The 18,700-nt window shown below is 56.4% G+C and overlaps 1 protein-coding gene across 1 annotated transcript in view; it reads right to left on the reverse strand.

Moving 5' to 3' along the window:
* Positions 1-10,506: 10,506 nt before the first annotated feature.
* Positions 10,507-18,700, reverse strand: part of SPOCD1 (SPOC domain containing 1) — a 39,697-nt gene continuing 31,503 nt past the window's right edge. The window contains exons 7-15 of the mRNA XM_031962266.1: positions 17,958-18,117; positions 17,713-17,829; positions 15,898-16,023; positions 15,384-15,510; positions 14,320-14,500; positions 14,028-14,178; positions 13,608-13,697; positions 12,866-13,052; positions 10,507-11,731 (exon numbers count right to left, since the gene is read on the reverse strand). Coding sequence (XP_031818126.1) covers positions 10,746-11,731; positions 12,866-13,052; positions 13,608-13,697; positions 14,028-14,178; positions 14,320-14,500; positions 15,384-15,510; positions 15,898-16,023; positions 17,713-17,829; positions 17,958-18,117 — 2,125 coding nt within the window. The 3' untranslated portion in view covers positions 10,507-10,745. The remainder of the gene's footprint in view (positions 11,732-12,865; positions 13,053-13,607; positions 13,698-14,027; positions 14,179-14,319; positions 14,501-15,383; positions 15,511-15,897; positions 16,024-17,712; positions 17,830-17,957; positions 18,118-18,700) is intronic.

Raw genomic sequence — 18,700 nt, forward strand, 5'->3', positions numbered from 1 at the left:
TGCTGCCCAGCTTTTCTGCACCCCCACAATTCAAACACTCTGGTGAAACACCTACTATGTGCTAGCACAAGTCCCTTCTCAAACTTAACCACTTCCAGTGACAGGAAACTTACTACCTGCCAAAGGCTTCCAAGAAACTCCGTTTGTGGCCATCCTGGCCTCCCGGGGAGGCTCTCCCCTATACTGAGCCCACATATTCCCCAGAACTCCCTCCCCCTCTCCCTGTGCCTTCGCCATCATTGTCCCTAGTTCTGCCCTCCAGAGTCGTCCCTTAGACCATCAGATAGCAAAAGCTGGTTAATTCCGTGCCTCAGGATGAAACTGCTCTCTCACCTCAATCTGAAAGTATTATTGGGAATGAAATGGCTGGGGAGCTGAGAAGAAGCCCAAATGCTATCTCCTAAGCTGGGGACGGCTGCTAAACCACCTGGCTATTATTGCCTTGCGTTTCCTGTCCCCTGCCATCCTGGCCCGCACATCCAACTCTCTGCAAGGCGATTCAGTTCAATTCAACGCAGTGCCGACTGTGTGCCAGGGAGGGTGCTAGGCGTGGACTACAGCGATTTTTAAAAATGGAACATTCCCCTCCCTTGCCAAGTCTATATTCTACTAGAAGAGGACTGCCATTTTTTTTCAGTTTCTCATTTAGCGTTTTGTCGTTGTTTTTGCAGTGGGAAATCTCGACCTTTTTATTTTTCATTATTTTATTAAAGCTTTTTTATTTTTAAAAACATATGCATAGATCATTTTCAACATTCACCCTTGCAAAACCTTGTGTTCCAATTATTTTCTCTCCCTTCCCCTAAGTGGCAAGTAATCCAATGTAGGTTAGACATGAACAATTCTTCTAGACATTTTCCTATAACTATCATGGCGTACAAGAAAAACCAGATCAAAAGGGAAAAAAATGAGAAAGAAAACAAAATGCAAGCAAACAATAACAAAAAAGTGAAAATTCTGTGTTGTGATCCACACTCGGTGCCCACAGGAGGAGTCTCATTTGGAGACTTCCAGACTAGTGGTCTCTGCTACTGGACTCTGGGAAGTGATAAAGAAAAAACAGCCCATTTCCTTCCATCTTTTCTCCACAGGCCTCTGGGCCATTCCCCCGAGGCCTTCCAATAGCCCAGGGCCCCGTTACCCCTCTCCCTATGTAAGATCCCATCTCCTCTAGCTGCTCATTTAGTTCAAGTCCCCCTTGAGTTCAAGCTCCCACCAAGGCTTGGTGAGAATTTACCCTCACAGTGCCCGGTCTCATGCCCACCCCTTCCAACTCTGTCTCTGAGGGCAGTTAACTACATCAATCTACCCTGGAAGATCACATCCGTGGAGTCTCCTATTATTCCAATTTGTTTCTCTGACTTCTCTGACCAAACATCCCCAGTGGCCGATGTTCCCCAGTACATGTCGTCTTCCCCTATTAAAATGTAAGATAGTCAAGGGCAGAAGCTGTATTGTACTGATCCCAGTTAGGTTATAGCTCCAGTGCCTGGCACAATTGACAAGGGTTCAATAAACACTTTCCAATCTCCAGTCTTTCCAGAGCCAATCTTGCTCCCTGTACATGAGGAAAAGAGATAACATGTTAAATAATAGAATAACCATCTGAAAAGCTCTCAATAGGCTAAAGCCATGAGCCCAGTCTAAACAGATACAGCTGAAGAAGGATAAATGTAAAGTCTCCTCAGGTTCAAAAAATCAATTGCACAAGCAAAAATTGAGGGAAGTATAGCTACATAGAGTTTATTTGAAAAAGATCTGGTGGTGTTAATAGCCTGCAAGCTCCATATGGATCCATGGCATGGATTGGACATCAGAGGAGCTACTGGGACCTTAGACTGCATTAAAAATGATCAGTCATTCCTCTGTTCTGTGTCCTGACTTGACCACTCTGTCACCTAGTTGCCGTTATAACTGTCTTAAACTATTCAAAGGGTTGACCTATGGAAAAGGGACTAGAATTATTCTGTTTGACCTTAGAGGGCAGAACCAGCAGCAGTCTTGGGGAGTAAGAGTAAAGAGTACAATTTGGGCTTTAAGTAAGGAAAAATCTTCCTAAAAACCAGCTGAACAAATGGGAGATAGTGCCTTCCCAAACACCAGACATTTTTAAATCAAATCAATGAGCATTTATTAAGCATTGTGCTAAATTCATGTGATACAAAGAAAGACCCAAAAAAAATCCCTGCCCAGGGAGTTCCCAGTCTAATAAGACAATAGTGCAAACAACTGAATGAGCAAGATGGACACAGGATAATTTGGGAGTCATCTCAGAGAGAAGCACTAGCAGAAGTGGGCAGGGTCCAAGCTGGGGCAGGATGGAAGCTGGAGGCAGAGGAGAGAAGGGTGTTAGATACAGGGAAACCACATGGCCGGAGGCTGAGAGGAACTTGTTTGTGGAACAGGAAGGAAGCCAGGTCCTGGATGAAGAGGCTATGGTCAGGAGGGACGCATAAGAGACCTGTAAAGGGCCGGAGGGGGCCAGTTATAAAGGGCTTTAAAGGCCAAACAGAAGATTTCATCTTTGATCCTGGCAATAGCTGGAGTTGATTGAATAGGGGTGGGGTGAGGAAGGTGACAGATCTGAGCTTTAAGAGAGATCTCCTGAAGGTGAAATCAGTTGCATTTGGTAGTAGATGGGTTATGGAGGGTGAGAGAGAGTTTAGGATGACCCCAAGTTGGTTGGGAGCCTTAATAGCAGAGAGGACCACCAGTGTTTCTTGATTCTTAATAATGGTCTTGTTGAGGCATTTTATTTGCTTTATCAGATCAGGATTTGAACTGTGTCCTTTCCCTTTTCTCCTCGGGCCCCTTAATTGCCCACTGATCACCAGCAGCCCTGTCTTGTTCCATATCCAGGAAGAATAGTCAGGCAGTATTCTGACAACCCACTTTTGCTTAGTAGATTAACCAAGGGATGGAGACCCACAAGGTCACCCATACCTCTGTCTGTCCTGCTCCAAATGGGCTTCCTCATTTGCTCCTGAATGAAGCTGGCCAGCTGGAAGGTCAGTGGCCCATCATCTGAATTGCTGGCAGGGCGGACTAGGGCTCTAGCCAAGGTCTAGTGCAGGGGCAGTCACAGCGTGGCGCAGCTTGGAGTGGACCTGGCCAGTGGCTTGCCCGCGGTGGGCTGGGCAGGAGCTGTCTGTGGAATGGGGCAAGGCATTCATGTGGGAGTCAGTCAGCAATCAACAAATATTAAGTGCCTACTGTGTGCTAGACACAAAGGCTGTGGGAGAGGAGATTCCTGCTCTCAGTGGGAAGTTCTCGAGGCCGGCTGAGGTCCCACTTTCCAAGTCTGTGATCTCTAGCAGGTGTCTGCCTTTGCCAAAGTCACCGCCAGCCCCAGCTCCATCTCGGCGGATAATGAAATGTCTCCAGGAATATGCTTTTGGTAATCAGTGTGAGAGAGACGGAAGCCCCGTCACTTAGTTCCCCAGCTTCCTTCCACTCCCAGCAATCTCAGGAGGACATAAATCTTCTTAGATGAGCCCAAATTGTAGGCTGTGCTATTTCGAATCCCTGGACCTGGGAAATGGCCCCTTGGGCCAGAAATGTACCCCTTCCACTCGGAGAAGACCGAGTGCACAGCTCACCTTCCATCCCATCAGTTTCCTTATCTGTAAAATGAGGGGATTATATTAGATGACGTTCTAGCTCAGTCTTTATTCTGTTTTATATCTTAGGGACATTTCCAGATCTAAGGATGAGACGTCTAGTCTACTTTTTAGGGGGAAGGGATGGAGCATCTTGGGATCAGGAGCAGAATTGGATGAAGGGACCCACTACGTGCCAAATTCATTCTCTTTGTCCCCATGCTTGCCAGCAGGAAATGTCCCTGGAGACCCTGAACAGAGGGTAAGGGGAAAGACCAAGAAGGGAGCTCTGATGTGCCCACCAGCGCCTGGCAGCCCCCAGGGGCTCCACTGCCAGCCCCCGACGCTGGCCCGAAGTCAGCCTTGGTTGCAGAAGCAGGATTCTTGCTCTTCTCATTTTAATACGGGGATTTCCTGGGAGGGAGCACTCCTCATCGCAGATCATGACAATGTGACGTCCTGGAATGGATACCGGACTTGGAGTATGAGCCTGGGCCCAAATCCAGCCCCTGACACTTAGAGTCTGTGTCATTCTGAGAAATTCCCTTACCCGTTCTGGATCCCAGCTTCCTCAGCTGTAAGACAAGGGACCCTGGATTGGGAAAGTCCTCGGGTCCCTTCCAGTTCTAATCCGGGGCCTAGAGTCCTTCCATAATTGAGTAGGAGGCTTGTGGGGTCCCTGGTGGAAGGACCCTGCTTCAGGACGGGGACACCCGTGTATCTCTAGCCCAGCCCAATGTCCGGCTTCCAATGGTCACTCATAAACGCTTGTTAAATCCTTTAATGGGATGGAGCCTTGGGTCCAGGTGGGCCAGCTCCAGCCCAACAGGCCCTGCCAGGCCTTCAGCTGGCACAGACTCCCGAGCCAGGGTCATCTCTGTGCCACAAGGAGATGTTAAAGAAGGACTTCAGCGGAGGTCCCAGAGTGCTAATGATATGCAAATTAGCATGCAAATCAGCATGACTCCAACAGCTGATCAAATCACAGCCTCTCCAAGCTGGAAGAGTGGATGGGGTTCAGTCTCCTCATGGGCCCAAGGTCACCCAGCCAGGCAGAGGCAAAGTCGGGATTAGAACTCGGGGCTCGGATTTGAAGCCTGGTTTGTACACCAAGGTTCTTAACCTGAAAGAGCTGTGAACATGTTCGTCATTTAGATACATTTTTTATACCTGTCTGTGTTCCAGTGTAGTTGATTTCCTTTGAAATGTCATATATTTCCTTTTATGTTTTTTTAAAATGTGCTTTTTATGTTTAGCTTACATTGGATTACTTGCTGCCTAGGGGAGAAGAGTAGGGGGAAGGGAGGGTGAAAATTTTGGAAAACAAGGTTTTGCACGGATGAGTGTGAAAATTATCTTTGCTTGGATTTTGAAAATAAAAAGCTGTTATTTTTTTTAAAATGTGCTTTTGAGAAGGGGTCCATAGGCTCATCAGAACCCGGCCCCAGGACCAACAATAATCAAGAACTCTGACTCTCGTAGGAAAATGGGGTAAAGAAAGAAAAGCAGAGAAAAAATAACTTCCCATCAATGAACCTTCTCAGCTTAGACTGGTTCATCCTCAATCCTCCCAGCTTTGTAAAGCTGCTAAGGGTTGGGCTCAGAATCAGGAAGACCCAAGTTCAAATCCAACCAGTTACTGTGTGATCCTAAGTGACCTACTTTAATATATCTCGATTCTCTTGTATGTAAAACAAGAGATCCTAGAGTGTCCCAATTCTCTGTCTGTCGGGGTCCTCCGTGTGTCTTTTTCTGTATTCCCACCACTTAGCACCGTGCCAGGCTTAGAATTGTCATTTTTGAATCATGTCTGACTCCTCACGACCCCATTTGGGGGATTTTCTTGGCAGAGATCCTGGAAGGGTTTGCCATGTCCTTCTCCAGCTCATTTTACAGAGAGGGAAACCGAGGCAAACCGGGTGACTTGCCCAGAGCCACATAGCTGGTAAGTGCCAGAGGCTGGGAAGATGGACTTTCCTGCCTTGCAATGCCAGTGCTCCATCCACTGCACCCCCTGGCTACCCACCTGGCACCTAGAAGGCCCGTAAGATATTTACTGACTGCTTTCAGTCTCTGTTTCTAAGCTTTGGAGGAGAGCTTTAATCATGCAGCAGGCTTCTTGGGAGAGTTGGCTCTGCATTAGGGTTTAGTGGGGGAAGATCCCAAGAGATGCTATGATGTCTGATCGGGAGGGGAGGTTCTGAGCAGAGTGAGCAAGCCCCGGTCTCTCCCCTTTAGCCAGCAGGCCTTTGGCTCCCCAGCCCCCGGCAGCAGCAGCATCACCCCACCTTACCCCACCCCACCCCTCTCCCGGACCAGCCCTGCTGCGACAGCCAATTAGCCCTCATTAGCCAGATCCTCCTCAAGCTAACGAGCTGAGCAAATATTTTCCCTGGGAGCTGCAGGGCCCAAGCAGCTGCGGGAAGAAGAAGCTGCTTCAGTGACTGGGCCCACAGTCCTGATCTGGAGTTGGGAGATCTCCTTGCTTTGTTCCTTTCACAGGTCTGTGTGGGGAGTCCGTCAGTAAGCAAAGCTTCTACTATGTACCGGGCACTGTGCTAAGTGCTGGGGATACAAAAAGAGGCAAAAAATGGTCCCTTGACTAGCTTCTTAAGCTGTGGTTCATGGCCTCCTGTGAGATCTTACAACTGAATGTGGTGGTTGTAAAATGGTGATTTATTATCAATAAATGTTTGATTTGTATATTTGTTTTCTATACCTCTATACCCTGGATTACATAAAAATTTCTCAGGCAAAAAATGGTCAGGAGTGGAAAAAGTTTAAGAAGTCCTGATCTACAGGAGCAGGGTACTAAGAGGAAGCTAGAACAGGCTAAGGGTCTGGGGGGCCAGTAGACAAAGCTGGGGTTTGCAGTGCCCACCAAAGGCTGGGGATCGGCAGGGAGGAGAAGAATAGATGTGGATTTCATAGGTGATGATGATGGTTTAGTTATTTCAGTCATATCCAACTCTCCATGACCCACTTGGGGTTTTCTTGGCAAAGATATTAGAGTTGTTTTACCGTTTGCTTCTTTAACTTGTTTTACAAATGAGGAAACTGAGGCAGGCAGGGTTAAGTGACTTGCTCAGGGTCACACAGATAGTGTCTGAGGCGGGATTTGAACTCAAGAAGATGAAGTCTAGCACTCTACCCACAGAGCCACTTAGCTGTCAATTATAAAAATAGAGTTTAAATAGTAATCCAAGACTTTCAAAGTGCTTTTCCTCTATTATCTCATCTGATTTAACAACATGCTTATGTGGTAGGGGCTATTATTATTCCCATTTTACAGCTGAGTAAATGAGGACAGAAAAAAGATTTAAATGACTCGTCCCATCTAGCCAGGAGCGGATTAGGGAGACAGATGGAAAGGTCTGCAGGAGAACGCTGGGGAAGGAGCTTGGCCAGGAGCACATGGCAAGGCAGCAGGGATAATGATAAGCATTCTAGCTCCCAATGGGAAGTGAGCCAAGGGGATACCAGGGCAGGAAGAGATCCCAGGGGATCCCTGAGCAAGTGCTGGGTGAAGGAGCAGGTGCCATCTGGAACCTCTCTCATCCACTACAGTTCTGGGTCATCATTGTAAGATCCCTTACTGTATCTTCAGCAAGAAAACCATAACTGGGGGCTCTCCCACCAGGAGCAGATTTAAGTGTCCCAGACCAAAGGCAGTTAGGCTGCTCTGAAATTGTAACACCCCCCCCTCCCAGGGGTCTGATAGTGATTGAGTCCACCAACAGTGGACTCCCAATCAAGGACAAGCCAAGAGATCCAAGAAAGTTGCAGAGTTCAGACCAAGAAGTTGATTGATAAACAGACTTCCCCTTGAATCAGACCACTCTGGGAGCACTGAACCCTTGCAGGCCCCCTGGACTGGGCTGGAAAAGCCCCAGAAGGACACAAAGGCAGAAGCTCAAGCCATCCATCCTCACCCCCACATCCCCGGCCCTACCATGAAGTCTAAAGTCAAGGAACCCGCTGGAAGAATGAACAAATAAAACCAGATTCTCACTGTAATGGGCTACTAGGGGGGACTAGACAATTACTAAAAACATTTACCAGCACAATCTCAAAGAACAATGCAGACTGGAGGCAAGCCCAGCAAGAATTCCTAGAAGAATTAAAACAAGAGACTGAAAAAAAAAAAAGTGGGAGGGATTATTTTAGAAACCAGTTGAGAATAATAGAGGAAAAATTAAAAGCTAGAAAAGAAAGCTATAAAAAGATAATTAATAGCTCGGGGAAAGAGGCACAAGATCTTGTTGAAGAAAATAACTCCTTAATCAATTAGAACTGGCCAATTAGAAACTAATGACTCCATGAGACCTCAAGAAATGATGAAATGCATGGCTGAGCTGGAATTCAAGTTCCCTTGTAGTAGAAATTGTTACAGTCTTTGTGCTAGAGTCTCCATTGCTAGCCTGATAGCTGGCACTCAGTGGGTTCTTTTTTTTTTTTTTAAACAATAACTTTTTTATTTTTCATGTAAAAATAACATTTATTCTCACAAAACCTTGTTTTACAAATTTTTCTCCCTCCTTCCTCTCTTCCTCCTTCCTTGGACAGCAAGTAATCCAATAAAGGTTAAACATGTGCAACTCTTCCACCTTTATCCTGCTGCACAAGAAAAATCAGATCAAAAGGGGAAAAAAGAGAAAGAAAGACAAGCAAACAACAAAAAAGAGATGTAAATACTGTGTTGTGATCCAGCCCCCACAGTGCTCTCTCTGGGTGTGGATGGCTCTCTCCATCACAGTCTTTTGGACCTGGCCTGAATCACCTCATTGTTGGAAAGAGTTGGTCACAGTTGATCCCAGTTGACCATCACATACTCACGTTGCTGTGTCCGACGTTCTCTGGGCTCACATAGTAGAAATGCCTGATCAATTGGATGTAATGATCTCTAGCTCTGAACCTATCACTACTATGGGGGAAAGTAGGGGATATTTAATTTCTATAGTTTTTCAAGGTTTGCAGAGTATTTTTTCTCACAGAAATTCTTTAGCCAAGGTTAGGATCATCATCATCATCATCATCATTATCATTATCATTATCCCTATTTTGCAGATGAGGAAAGTGAGACTGAAAGACTCGTCCAGGGCCCTGGGACCAGTGAGCATCAGAGTTGGGACCAACCCTGCCTAAGCCAGGCCTTGGATGGACAGGGGCCCTGCAGCCCTGCAGTGATGGGGCTCAGGGAAATGCCCCACCCCCCTCAGGGCCGTCACTGGACGCCCAGGCCGCGGCCGCTCTCCTGCAGCAAGCAGACTCTTGGGGCACCGGGGCCAGTGTCAGGAGGAAACCCCCACTCTTGGTACCAGCCCGGGCTCGGTGCCCTCCCACCCTTGGGCATAGATGCCAGGCAGGTGCCCCCGGTCAGTCAGAGATAGAGCCAGACGCCCCGAGCACTGACCATGAGCCAGGACCCGTCAGGGGGCCTCAGGCTGCCCCCTGCCCCGCCTCCACCCAGAAGTCCAAGGCAATGGCTTTAGGGGGTCTGGGTTTGGCTCTGCCAGTTTCCTTCCCTGACCTTCCGTATCCTCTTCAGTGCAATGAAGGGGCTGCTTTGGATAACAACTGACATTCCTTAGTGCTTCCCGGGTACCAGGGCCTGTGACAAGCACTCTACAGTTATCTCAGTCACCACAACTTGGGGGTAGCCCCATTTTACAGTGGAGGAAACTGAGGCAGACGGCCACATGACTCTGCAGGTCACGCAGCCAGAAGGTGTCTAAGGCGGCCCTGACCACTGACGCTGAGGACTTTCCCCCCAAACCTGCAGGGCCATTGCCCCTTCCTCTTGGCCTGTTTCCTGCCATCCCAAGGTCAATCCCTTGAGGGTAGGACCAGCGTTTCCATTTCCATTCCACCAGGCTCTTGGTACAATAATAATAAAGCTCAGACCGTTAGGGGTCAGGGACAGAAAGCTGTTCCCCGGGGGCCATACTGGAGGATGAGAGGGTGGCCCTGGGGGGCTGTGGGAACGCAGAGTGTCATGGAAGTGCTGTGGGCTCCGGGATCCCGCCTTCACAGAAGCCACGGAGGCCAGTCCCATTTTACAGCTGAGGAAACAGAGTCCCCAGAAGGGGCTTGCTCGAGGGTCCGTGCCTGGGGCAGAATCCGCACCCAAGGCTTTCCTGCCCTGCCCCCTCATCCCAGTGCCAGAGCCACGTCCGTTCCTCACACAGACATCGGGTCTCTATTGGTCAGCAGAGGTGTGGGAGGATGCTGACTCAAGCATCCCGGTGTTCCACCTGCGTGTGCCCCGGGCCCCCCCCCAGCTCAGCTGCCCCCCAGCTGCCCCCATCCCCCAGGGCCCCCCAGCCGCACCCCTCCGGGGTCCCCGCTCAGCTGCCCCCCCTCCCCCAGGGCCTGACATCCCCCGCCCAGATGTGTGGCCAGGCCGGGGTGGTCCTCCCTCCCCGGTACAAGGAGCAGCTCGGGCTCTGGGCTAGGGAAGGGGCGTCCATCCCCGGGCTGAGGGCGCCCCCTGCTGCCAGCTGCAGCACAGGAGCAGCTGCCCATCCTCCGCAGCCCCCACAGAGCTCCCCGCAGTCTCTGGGAGGCAGGAATCTCCGCCCCGGCCGTCCCCCTGCTCCCCAAAGTGGCTCCCGGGCTCGGGGGCAGGTGGGCAGTGGAGGCTCCGCATCTGTGGGCACCCCTGACCACCCACTCCCCCCAGGCAGAGGTCACCTTGGCAACACCCTCCCCACCCGCGCTGGGGCGGCCTTCTCCTTCAAGCTGCTTTTCTATCCCTTTAGGATCCCCAGGAGCCCCCCGGGGGCTGACACAGCAGGGCTGGCTCCGAGGGCCGCAGGCCGGCTCAGGGGCACAGCAGAGGGCGGCCCAAGGCCTACTTCAGGCCCGTTCCCACCCCAGCCCCGCACAGAGACCCAGCCACAGGACAGAAGATACTGAAAGGTTTATTGAACCCTGAACAAAAACAGAACAACAGGAAATGCCAACATGAGGGCACGGGTGCCCGCCCCGGGGCACCCTGGCCTAAAAAGTGGCTCAGGCCCACTTGGGGGAGAGAGGAAGGCACAGCCCCCTCCACTCCAGAGGCCCCAAGGAGGGGCCTGAGCCCATCACACCTAGGGGGAGGGAGGACTACGGAGGCCTGGAGGGACTTCCCTGGGGGAAGACTCAGTAGCCAGGAGGAGGCTGCTCAGATCCACAAAAAGGGGTCAGGAAGAGGGGCGGTGGTGGGCACTCCTGGCTCTCGGCCTCCCTCCCGGGGCGCTCCATCCCCACAGGCCCCGGGGCCCCCCCGGCCCCAGGCCCGGGGAGGGAGGGGTCCGGGCCAGCCATCTGCAAGGAGGCCTGCAGCTGACTATTCATCTTCACCAGGGCCTCGAGGTGCTGGATGAGGGTCAGGGCCTCCCCAGTGGGGAGGAGCGAGGGGTGGGGGGGCGGGCAGGCGGCCCCTGCGGCTGCATGGGGACAGTTGGTGGCGGCGTGCTCGGGGAAGTGGAAACAGTCAGCGGCCGGAGGGTGGGAGAGCAGGCTTGGGGCCGGGGCCAGGGCCACCGCCGGGGGGCTGCCGAAGTGGAACAGGCCAGCCAGCTGCAGGAGGCTCAGGGCCCCCAGCTCCGGGGCCAGGCCCCCACACTCGGGGTGCAGCGGGGCCCCCAGAGGCACCAGCCCAGGGCCCACGCCGTCGGAAAAGGGCTGGGCTCGCTGACTCGGGATCCTTCCGCCTGCGCTGAGCTGGGTCCAGCCGGGCAAGGGTTCCTGGGGGGCCAGGCTGCCCAGGGGGCAGGGGCCATCGGGGCACGGGCCCGCCACCTCCTGCTGGCAGCAGAAGGGGAGGCTGTAGGGCCCCCTCCCCCCAACAGACTGCTCCTGCTCCACGTGCCCAGCCACCTCTTCCAGGAGATCAGCCGAAATGCTGTCCCAGGCCGAGGGGCCCTCTAGGCTGGCCCCGGGGGCCCAGGATGGGCCAGGCTTGGAGAGCCCGGCCGGCCTCCGAAATCCGGGCGAGTAGCACTTGGTCTCCACCGTCTCCTTGAAGGTGACCGTCTTGCGCTTCTTCTCCTGCAGGGGGCTGGTGCCGTTGAGCCGGAGATCACCCGGGGGGGCCTTGGGCAGGATCAGTCCCAGCACAAGGCTGCAGTGAGTAACTTCCAGGCCTGGGGAGACATGGGGGGAGACCCTGAAATGCTGGCTCCGGGCCGGGCCAAAAGCTGGCAAACACAGAACAGCTGCGGTTCCCTTCACCGGCTGTGAGCCCCACTGTTTGCCCCCAGACGGGTCAGAACCCGTGGCAATGGCCGAGCTTGGCACCTCTGGCAGAGACCAAGAGCCCCGAGGGACCCAGCCAGCGGCAGAAGCCCAGGCTCCCTCAGCCAGGCCCCTTCTGCAGGAGCCTCCCCTGCCCCAACCACTCTGGGCTGGCTTTGGCTCTGTACTTGAAAGGCAGCCGGGCCTGGGGCCGTCCCATCCAGGGCACAAAGGGCTGCCACTGCCAGGCCCTCTGCCCCTGTCCCTCCCCAGCCCGGAGGGCAGCCTCTCCTGGGCCTGCCCCTGCTCGGCACAGTGACAGGCACACAGCAGGCACTGCATAAATGCTGGCTGACTGACTGACTCTTGGTCTGGAGGGGCTGAGCCCACCCAGACTTCCTCACTCAGGACTCCCCTTGGCCCTCCCCCATTAGCCCTGGGGAATGTGGCTCCCAGAAGAAGGGGCTCCCCAGCCTTGGAACTGCAGATGCAGCCCGCAATCCCAAGCCCCCGCCCCCAGCTGCCCCCATTTCTCCCCATGGGGCCTGTCCGGAGCCTCCTTTCCTCATCCGGATGAGGGGATCCTGGAGGCCCCCCCAGGTTGTGTCTGTGGCTGATCCAGCCTTTGTGGGGACCTGGGGGTGGGGGAAGGAGCCTGCTGCCTCCCAAGAGAGCTGGAGTCTTGGCCAACGGTTCTGGGCCCTGCCTGTCCCCCCACCCCCACCCACAGCTCCCAGGGCAGGCCTGTGGGCAGTTTCTGCGCCCCCACCCAAGCCCACTTCCCGCTCCTTGGACCCCTGGTGAGGCAGAAGCAGCTCTGGGCCCATCCCCGTTCCTCATTCCCCATGGTGCCCTCCAGAATGCCACCTGGGTCAAGGCACAACTGCGTCCTCTCAACAGTCCCCTTAGAGATGGTCCCCAAGGCCGAGCTGGAGCTGGGGGTGGTCGAGCAGGCCAGCTGAGACCCCCAGCTCTTTTTCACCACATGCTCTCCCTGTGGGCCTCCCTGGCCCGGCCCCCTCCCTTCCCGTGGGCCGCCATACCTGGGCCTCCCAGTGGGCGCAGCTTGGGGGGCACGGGCTGGAAGGCCGGCAGGGGCACCAGAAACATGTCCAGGTGCTTGCTGGCCGCCATGCCGTAGCGCTGCTTGTTGTTGAGGTAGGAGTAGAGCATGTTGTAATTCTGGGCATCGTGGGCTCTGAGGGGGCACAGCCGGACCACACTGATATCCTGGGGGGGAGGAAGAGGGGGAAAGGACTGAGCCACCTCTGGTGTTCCCCCCCACTTGGGCAAACCCTCCCGTCACCCTAAACCCTTCAACTGTCAGCCCAAAAAGGGACAAGCTCTGGATCTTGGCGCTTGGGCCCCCCTGGGGCCTGGTTCCATCCCAGATTTATCTCGGGCTGACAGCCTCTGCAGTCCCGCCCAGCTCAGACCCTCCCGTCCCACGCTCTCTGCCCACCCTCTCTCCCATCGGAGCCTTCCCTGAGCCAGACCCCAGGCCTGGGACGCTTCTGATCTAAACCTTTCCTCAAGCCCCTCCTTCTCCCAAAGCTCCAGCCCAGGTGCCCCCGTGCCCACAGGCCCCCCAGGAGCGCTCCCAGGCCCTCCTCTCCAAGAGCTGCCAGGGTGCCTGGGCATCTTGTGCCCTTAACTCCCTGTCTGCCTCCTGAATCCCAGGCCCTGCCGCCCTCCTTCTGCCCCAGGCTGAATGAGGAGGGGCCTGGACCCACTCTAGTTGCCCGCCAGGGCTGGGCAGTCTGTTCACATGGACCAGGGCCCTACCTTGGCTTCCGTGGACCAGATGCTGTCCAAGTAATCCCAGACGGCTTCGGGGAGCACGCAGCCTGCTGAGCGGATCACCTTGGGCAAAGTCTGTGGGAGGGAGGGTGGATGGGCTGCGGGGGGGGGGGGCACAGGCTGCTCCCCTGGGAGACCCAAGGAGGCTCCTTGTGGCCGAATCCCCATGGCTGCTCACAGAGGCCGGGACCAACCTGGGGGCAGACCAGCCCTAGTATCCCCGGAGCTCCAGGGTCAGCCAGGGAGGAGAAAGGGGGGAGAAAGGAGGAGCAGAAGGCAGGGAGAAGGAAAAGGTAAGGGGGGTGGAAGAGAGAGGGGGGAAGAGAGAGGGGAGAACCAAGGAGTGGGGGGAGGGGGGAAAGGGGACCCAGGAGTAGGGGGAGGGAGGGAAGTCTAGGAAGTTACCTGGATAAGCTGGCTACTGTAGCCATGAACCAGGAAGGCTTTCGTGTCAAACCGCTTGATGGAGAACATTTCCAGGGCACCTTCCCACAGTGGCCGGCCCTGCAAAGCCTTTGGCTTCAGAGCCTGTCTCGGGCAGAAGGCCAACTCAGGCCTGGTACGGACAGAGCAGAACAGGATCTGCCGGGCTGGCCCCTCCCCCCCAGACCCTCTCCCCCCCCCCAGCTGGGCACCCCAATCCCCGGCTTTCCCACACCCCTTGCCAAGGCCCCCCATTTCCATCCCCTCCCCGGACCTGTCCTGCAGCTGAGTCCAAGGGCCACTTCTGCTTTTGGACATCCCGGGCAGGGGGGTGTCCACTCGCGGCAAGGACGTGGGGCCGGGGAGTTTCTGGGGGGTGCTGGTGATTTTGCTCCTGGAGAGTGGGGTGCTCCTGGGTGCGTTGAAGCCTCTGCCCCCTCGAGGGGCCTCCCAGCCTGTGAGGTACAGACAGAGGGGTTGAGACTGAGGGGTGGGACGTCGGCTGAGGAGCTGAGGCGGCTCTGGAGGAGGGAGTGCTGGGGCCATTCCCACGGCCTCTACTGTGGCCCTGAACAAGGGCTGCTCATAGGCTCTGCCTGGGTTAACCCACAGCAGGGCCAGGGGTGGGGGGAGGTTTGAAGGCCCCACAAGGAGCACAGCTTTCAGAAGGCCCCACAGGGGAGCACTGCCCTCAGAAGGCCCCACAGGGGAGCACTGCCCTCAGAAGGCCCCACAGGGGAGCACTGCCCTCAGAAGGCCCCACAGGGGAGCACTACCCTCAGAAGGCCCCTCAAAGGAGCACTCCCCTCAGAAGGCCCCACAAAGAAGCACCATCCTCAGAAGGCCCCACAAAGGAGCACCACCCTCAGAAGGCCCCACAAAGGAGCACCACCCTCAGAAGGCCCCACAAAGGAGCACCATCCTCAGAAGGCCCCACAAAGGAGCACCACCCTCAGAAGGCCCCACAGGGGAGCACTCCCCTCAGAAGGCCCAGGGAGGAGCACATCCCTCAGAAGTCCCCAGGACACTCAGAGGATGGCTCCACATGCCAGATACATTGAGACTTGCTCCCTAAGCCAAGCCTCCCTCCCCCAGTTCCATCCTGGATGCTCTTCCCTGCCCTCCTCTTCCAGCTCCTCTGCCCCTCCAGCCCCTTCCCACCCCCCAGACCTCTTCTTCCACATTCTTCCTCTTCCTCCCTCAAGACCCCTTTGCCCTCTTTTACCCCAAAACCACTTTTCAACCCATTCTTCCACCTTTCCCTGCTGTCGTCGTCCTTGGCCCCCTTCTTCCCCTGCCCCCCCCCGCCAGCCCCCCTCCACCAGGCCCTGCTCCCACCCATGCAGACTCGGCAGTCAGGGTCCAGGAAGTGGCTCTCGTGCTGCTCGGTCGTGTCTCGCCCTGACTGGGACTCGGCCGTCCCCGGCTGGTGGCGCAGGTTCAGGTCCATATGGGAGGCCGGCTCCTGCGGAGAACACAGGGAGGGGAGGTCCAGGGCCGCCCCGGGCCTGCTGGGAGCCGGTCCCAGACCCGAGAGGAGGACTCCAACACTCGTTCCACCCCCTTGCTCAGCAGCCCCGTCTGTGTCTCCCGCTGTCCTCTTGCAGGGCTTAAATGTCACCGTGGGCGAGGCTGCCCAGAGGGGGACTGAGGCCCAGCTTTCCTGAGGCCACAGAATTAGCGCCCAGGGCACCCAGCCTACTGCGGGGGCTGGGACCTCTGCGGAAGCTTCTGGCCCCCGGGGTAGCTAGCCACCCCTCCCCACCTCTGACGCTCTCTGGCGGGCCCTGAGGTGGGGAGGGGTCGGGAAGTGCCCCTGGTGGTGCCAACTTCAGCAGCGACGCCCACTCACAGTCAGATCTTCCAAGGTGAGGGTCTGGTCCACGTCCGGATGGATCTCAATCTCCCCTTTGTGGGTCAGCTTGGTGACCCGGCAGCTTGGAGCCTCTCGCTGCTGCTTCTCGATGATCTCCAAGCCCTGGCGTAGAGAAGGCCCAGGCTCGCGGCCCTTGCTGACCGCGCCTCGCCCCCCCCTCGGCTCCCTCCCATCACCCCCAGGTCCGGCTCCTGCCCTGCCCGCCCCCCCTCCCCCCTCTGCCTGCCAGGGCACCCAAGGTCCCGGCAGGGCACCCCATCCCTTCCCCTCCCTCCTCAGCATCTCCCCGCCCCGGCCCTGGGGGAGCCCTGCGGCCCCTTCCCAGGCCGGCCAACCCACACTCAGAGTTGGGGCCTGATCCGGCCGAGCGAGAGGAGGCTTCCGAGGGCAGAAGGAGGCGGGAGAGACTGAGCATGTGTGACCCGGACTGGGGGGAGCGGTGGGGGGGGCCCAACAGGTCACTGGGCCTGGAGGCCTCCATTCCCCCACTATGAAATGGTCCCCAAGATCCTGCCGGCTCTGACTCTGCTGCTGAAAAGTCTGCGGGAACTCTGCGAGGAGCTGCGGGGGGTGGGGGGGGAGGGGGGAGGAGGGAGCGCAGCCCTTGGTGCAAGGGGGAGAGAAGGGGGGGGGCGGGCAGCGCGGGCGGGGCGATGACGAACGCAGCCTCAAACACATTGGATCCCAAGTGTGGGCAGCCGAGCTCCGATTCACTCTCTCCGCACAGGAGTAGGTGGGGGGCTGGCAGGAGACCATCACAGTGCCCGGGGAGGAGGCTCCCGGGATTGTGCCTGAGCCGCACAGCGATCCGCGGGGGGACGAAGACTGGGCGGGGCGCAGGGAGCAGGGGCTGTCTCCCGGCAGTGGGGGCAGAGAGCAGAACCAGAGGCAGGGGGGGTTTCAGCTGGGGGAGGAACAACTTCCTAACTGCCCCCACTGTCTACAAATAGGTCCGTTCTATGGACAAAACGGTCCGTTCTGTGAGGTAGTGAGCTCCCCGTCTTCACAGAGGCCCAAAGAGGGCGGATGACCGACCATTCAGTGGGAATGTTACAAAGGCACAGACTGGCCCGGTGACCCTCGGGTCTCCTCTGCATCAGGTTCTAGGATTTCATGAATGACTCTTAGGGACCATGCCAGCTGCTCTGCCTGCCGCGTAATACATCGGAGCCCTCGTCCTCAAGGCTCAACATGGTGCCCTGGATCACCGGCCTAAAAGGAGCAGTGTCCGGCGAGCGGGAGGCCCAGGGCCACGGGGGTCAGCCCAGCTGGGAGCCCCAGCCCCACAGAGGGAGCCCTGGCTCTGCCACCCGGCTGCAGGGATCAGTCAACAAAGCCCTGACACTTCCCCAGCACCTGAGGATTCACAAAGCGATGCCCCCCCCCACAGATGGGGGGGGGGGCGCTTTTCACTCTCCCCAACTCCCCGGAGGCAGCAGAGCTGGGACCGAGGACCCAGGGCTCTGTGCTCTCACTGCACTTCTCTGGGTCTGGGCTTCTTTGCCTGCAGCCTAACATTTTGGGCTCAAATGCTGCCCAGGTCTCTGGGGCCCCTGTGACTGTGCTCCACAGCCTGCCACTCAAAGAGGAACAAGATGCTCCCACTTGCATGTCTGGGCTCCTCCCGGTCTCTACCCTGACACAAACCAAAATGCTGATGGAGCCGACTTCTTCATCCCCCTCCTCCCTGCCCCTCCTCCTGCTCTCTCCATGTCCCGCTCCTCCGCTCCTCCGGCCCCCTCCCCCCCCCCCCACCCCGCCACTCCCACTGTGGCCGGCCCAGTCACTCACATGCTTCACCTCTCGGTCCCGCCACTGGGCCAGCTCCTGGGAAGCCAGCTCCGTGGCACTCATCCGAACCAGGCCCTGAGGGGTGATGTCTCCACGGATCACCTGGAGGAACAGGTCCTGCAAGCACCAAGGGCTGCAATGGGCCTGCGGCCGGACACCTGCTCCCCCCTCCCGCAGCTACCCTGTCCAAGGTCCTGTGCCCTCTCCTCCCCCCCCCCCTCAATGTGGCTCCCGTCCCCGCTCACCTTGTTCCTGGGATCCCTCAGGTTGAACACCAGGCTTCGGTATTTGGTCTTGTAGCGGTAGTCGGTGCATTGCATGAGGTCAAAGATGGCAGCCTCAATGTTGGCAGCGATGCCCCTCACAGCCTCCTCACCCACAGTCAGGTTGGCAGGCTCCTGCAGTCTGGGAGAGGCAGAGGCCATGGGTGGGACGAGGCCAGGGCAGGGCCCCCGGCACTTTGGGGGGCAGGTCTGTTGTTTTATCATGAAGGTCAATTGCTCAGACAATCATTTTCTCCAATTTGATTTTGTTTGTCTCAATTCAAGGACCAAGCTTCCTGGACTAGACTCCAGAGACCATCTAATCCAAGCCCTTCATTTTATAAATGAGGAGACTGAGGCCCAGGGAGTGAAACACTTTGTCTAAGCTCACACAGGTGTGACTTGCAGACCCGGGCCCTCTCCCCCACCTCAGAGGCGCACCGTGGAACTCTCCTCCAACCTGGGCCTCCTGCTGGGGGCTTGCTCCCTAAGACCCCCTGCCTCTGCCCAGGGTCTCCCCTCACAGGTTCTTGAGCAGCAGCTGTTGCCCAGATCGGATAATCCCAGCCATTTAAAAACCGCGGCCGAGTTCCAGAACTTTGCAGGGAGACCAGCAGAACACCAAATGCTGCCGGTGATTTGGGGACAGCGTGGACACACTGAAGTTTTACCAAAAACAGGAGGATTTGGCTGTCGACAAACTGAGCCCAGAGCAGCACAAATGG

Source organism: Sarcophilus harrisii, chromosome 3 (assembly GCF_902635505.1).
Source record: "Sarcophilus harrisii chromosome 3, mSarHar1.11, whole genome shotgun sequence".
NCBI lineage: Eukaryota > Metazoa > Chordata > Mammalia > Dasyuromorphia > Dasyuridae > Sarcophilus > Sarcophilus harrisii.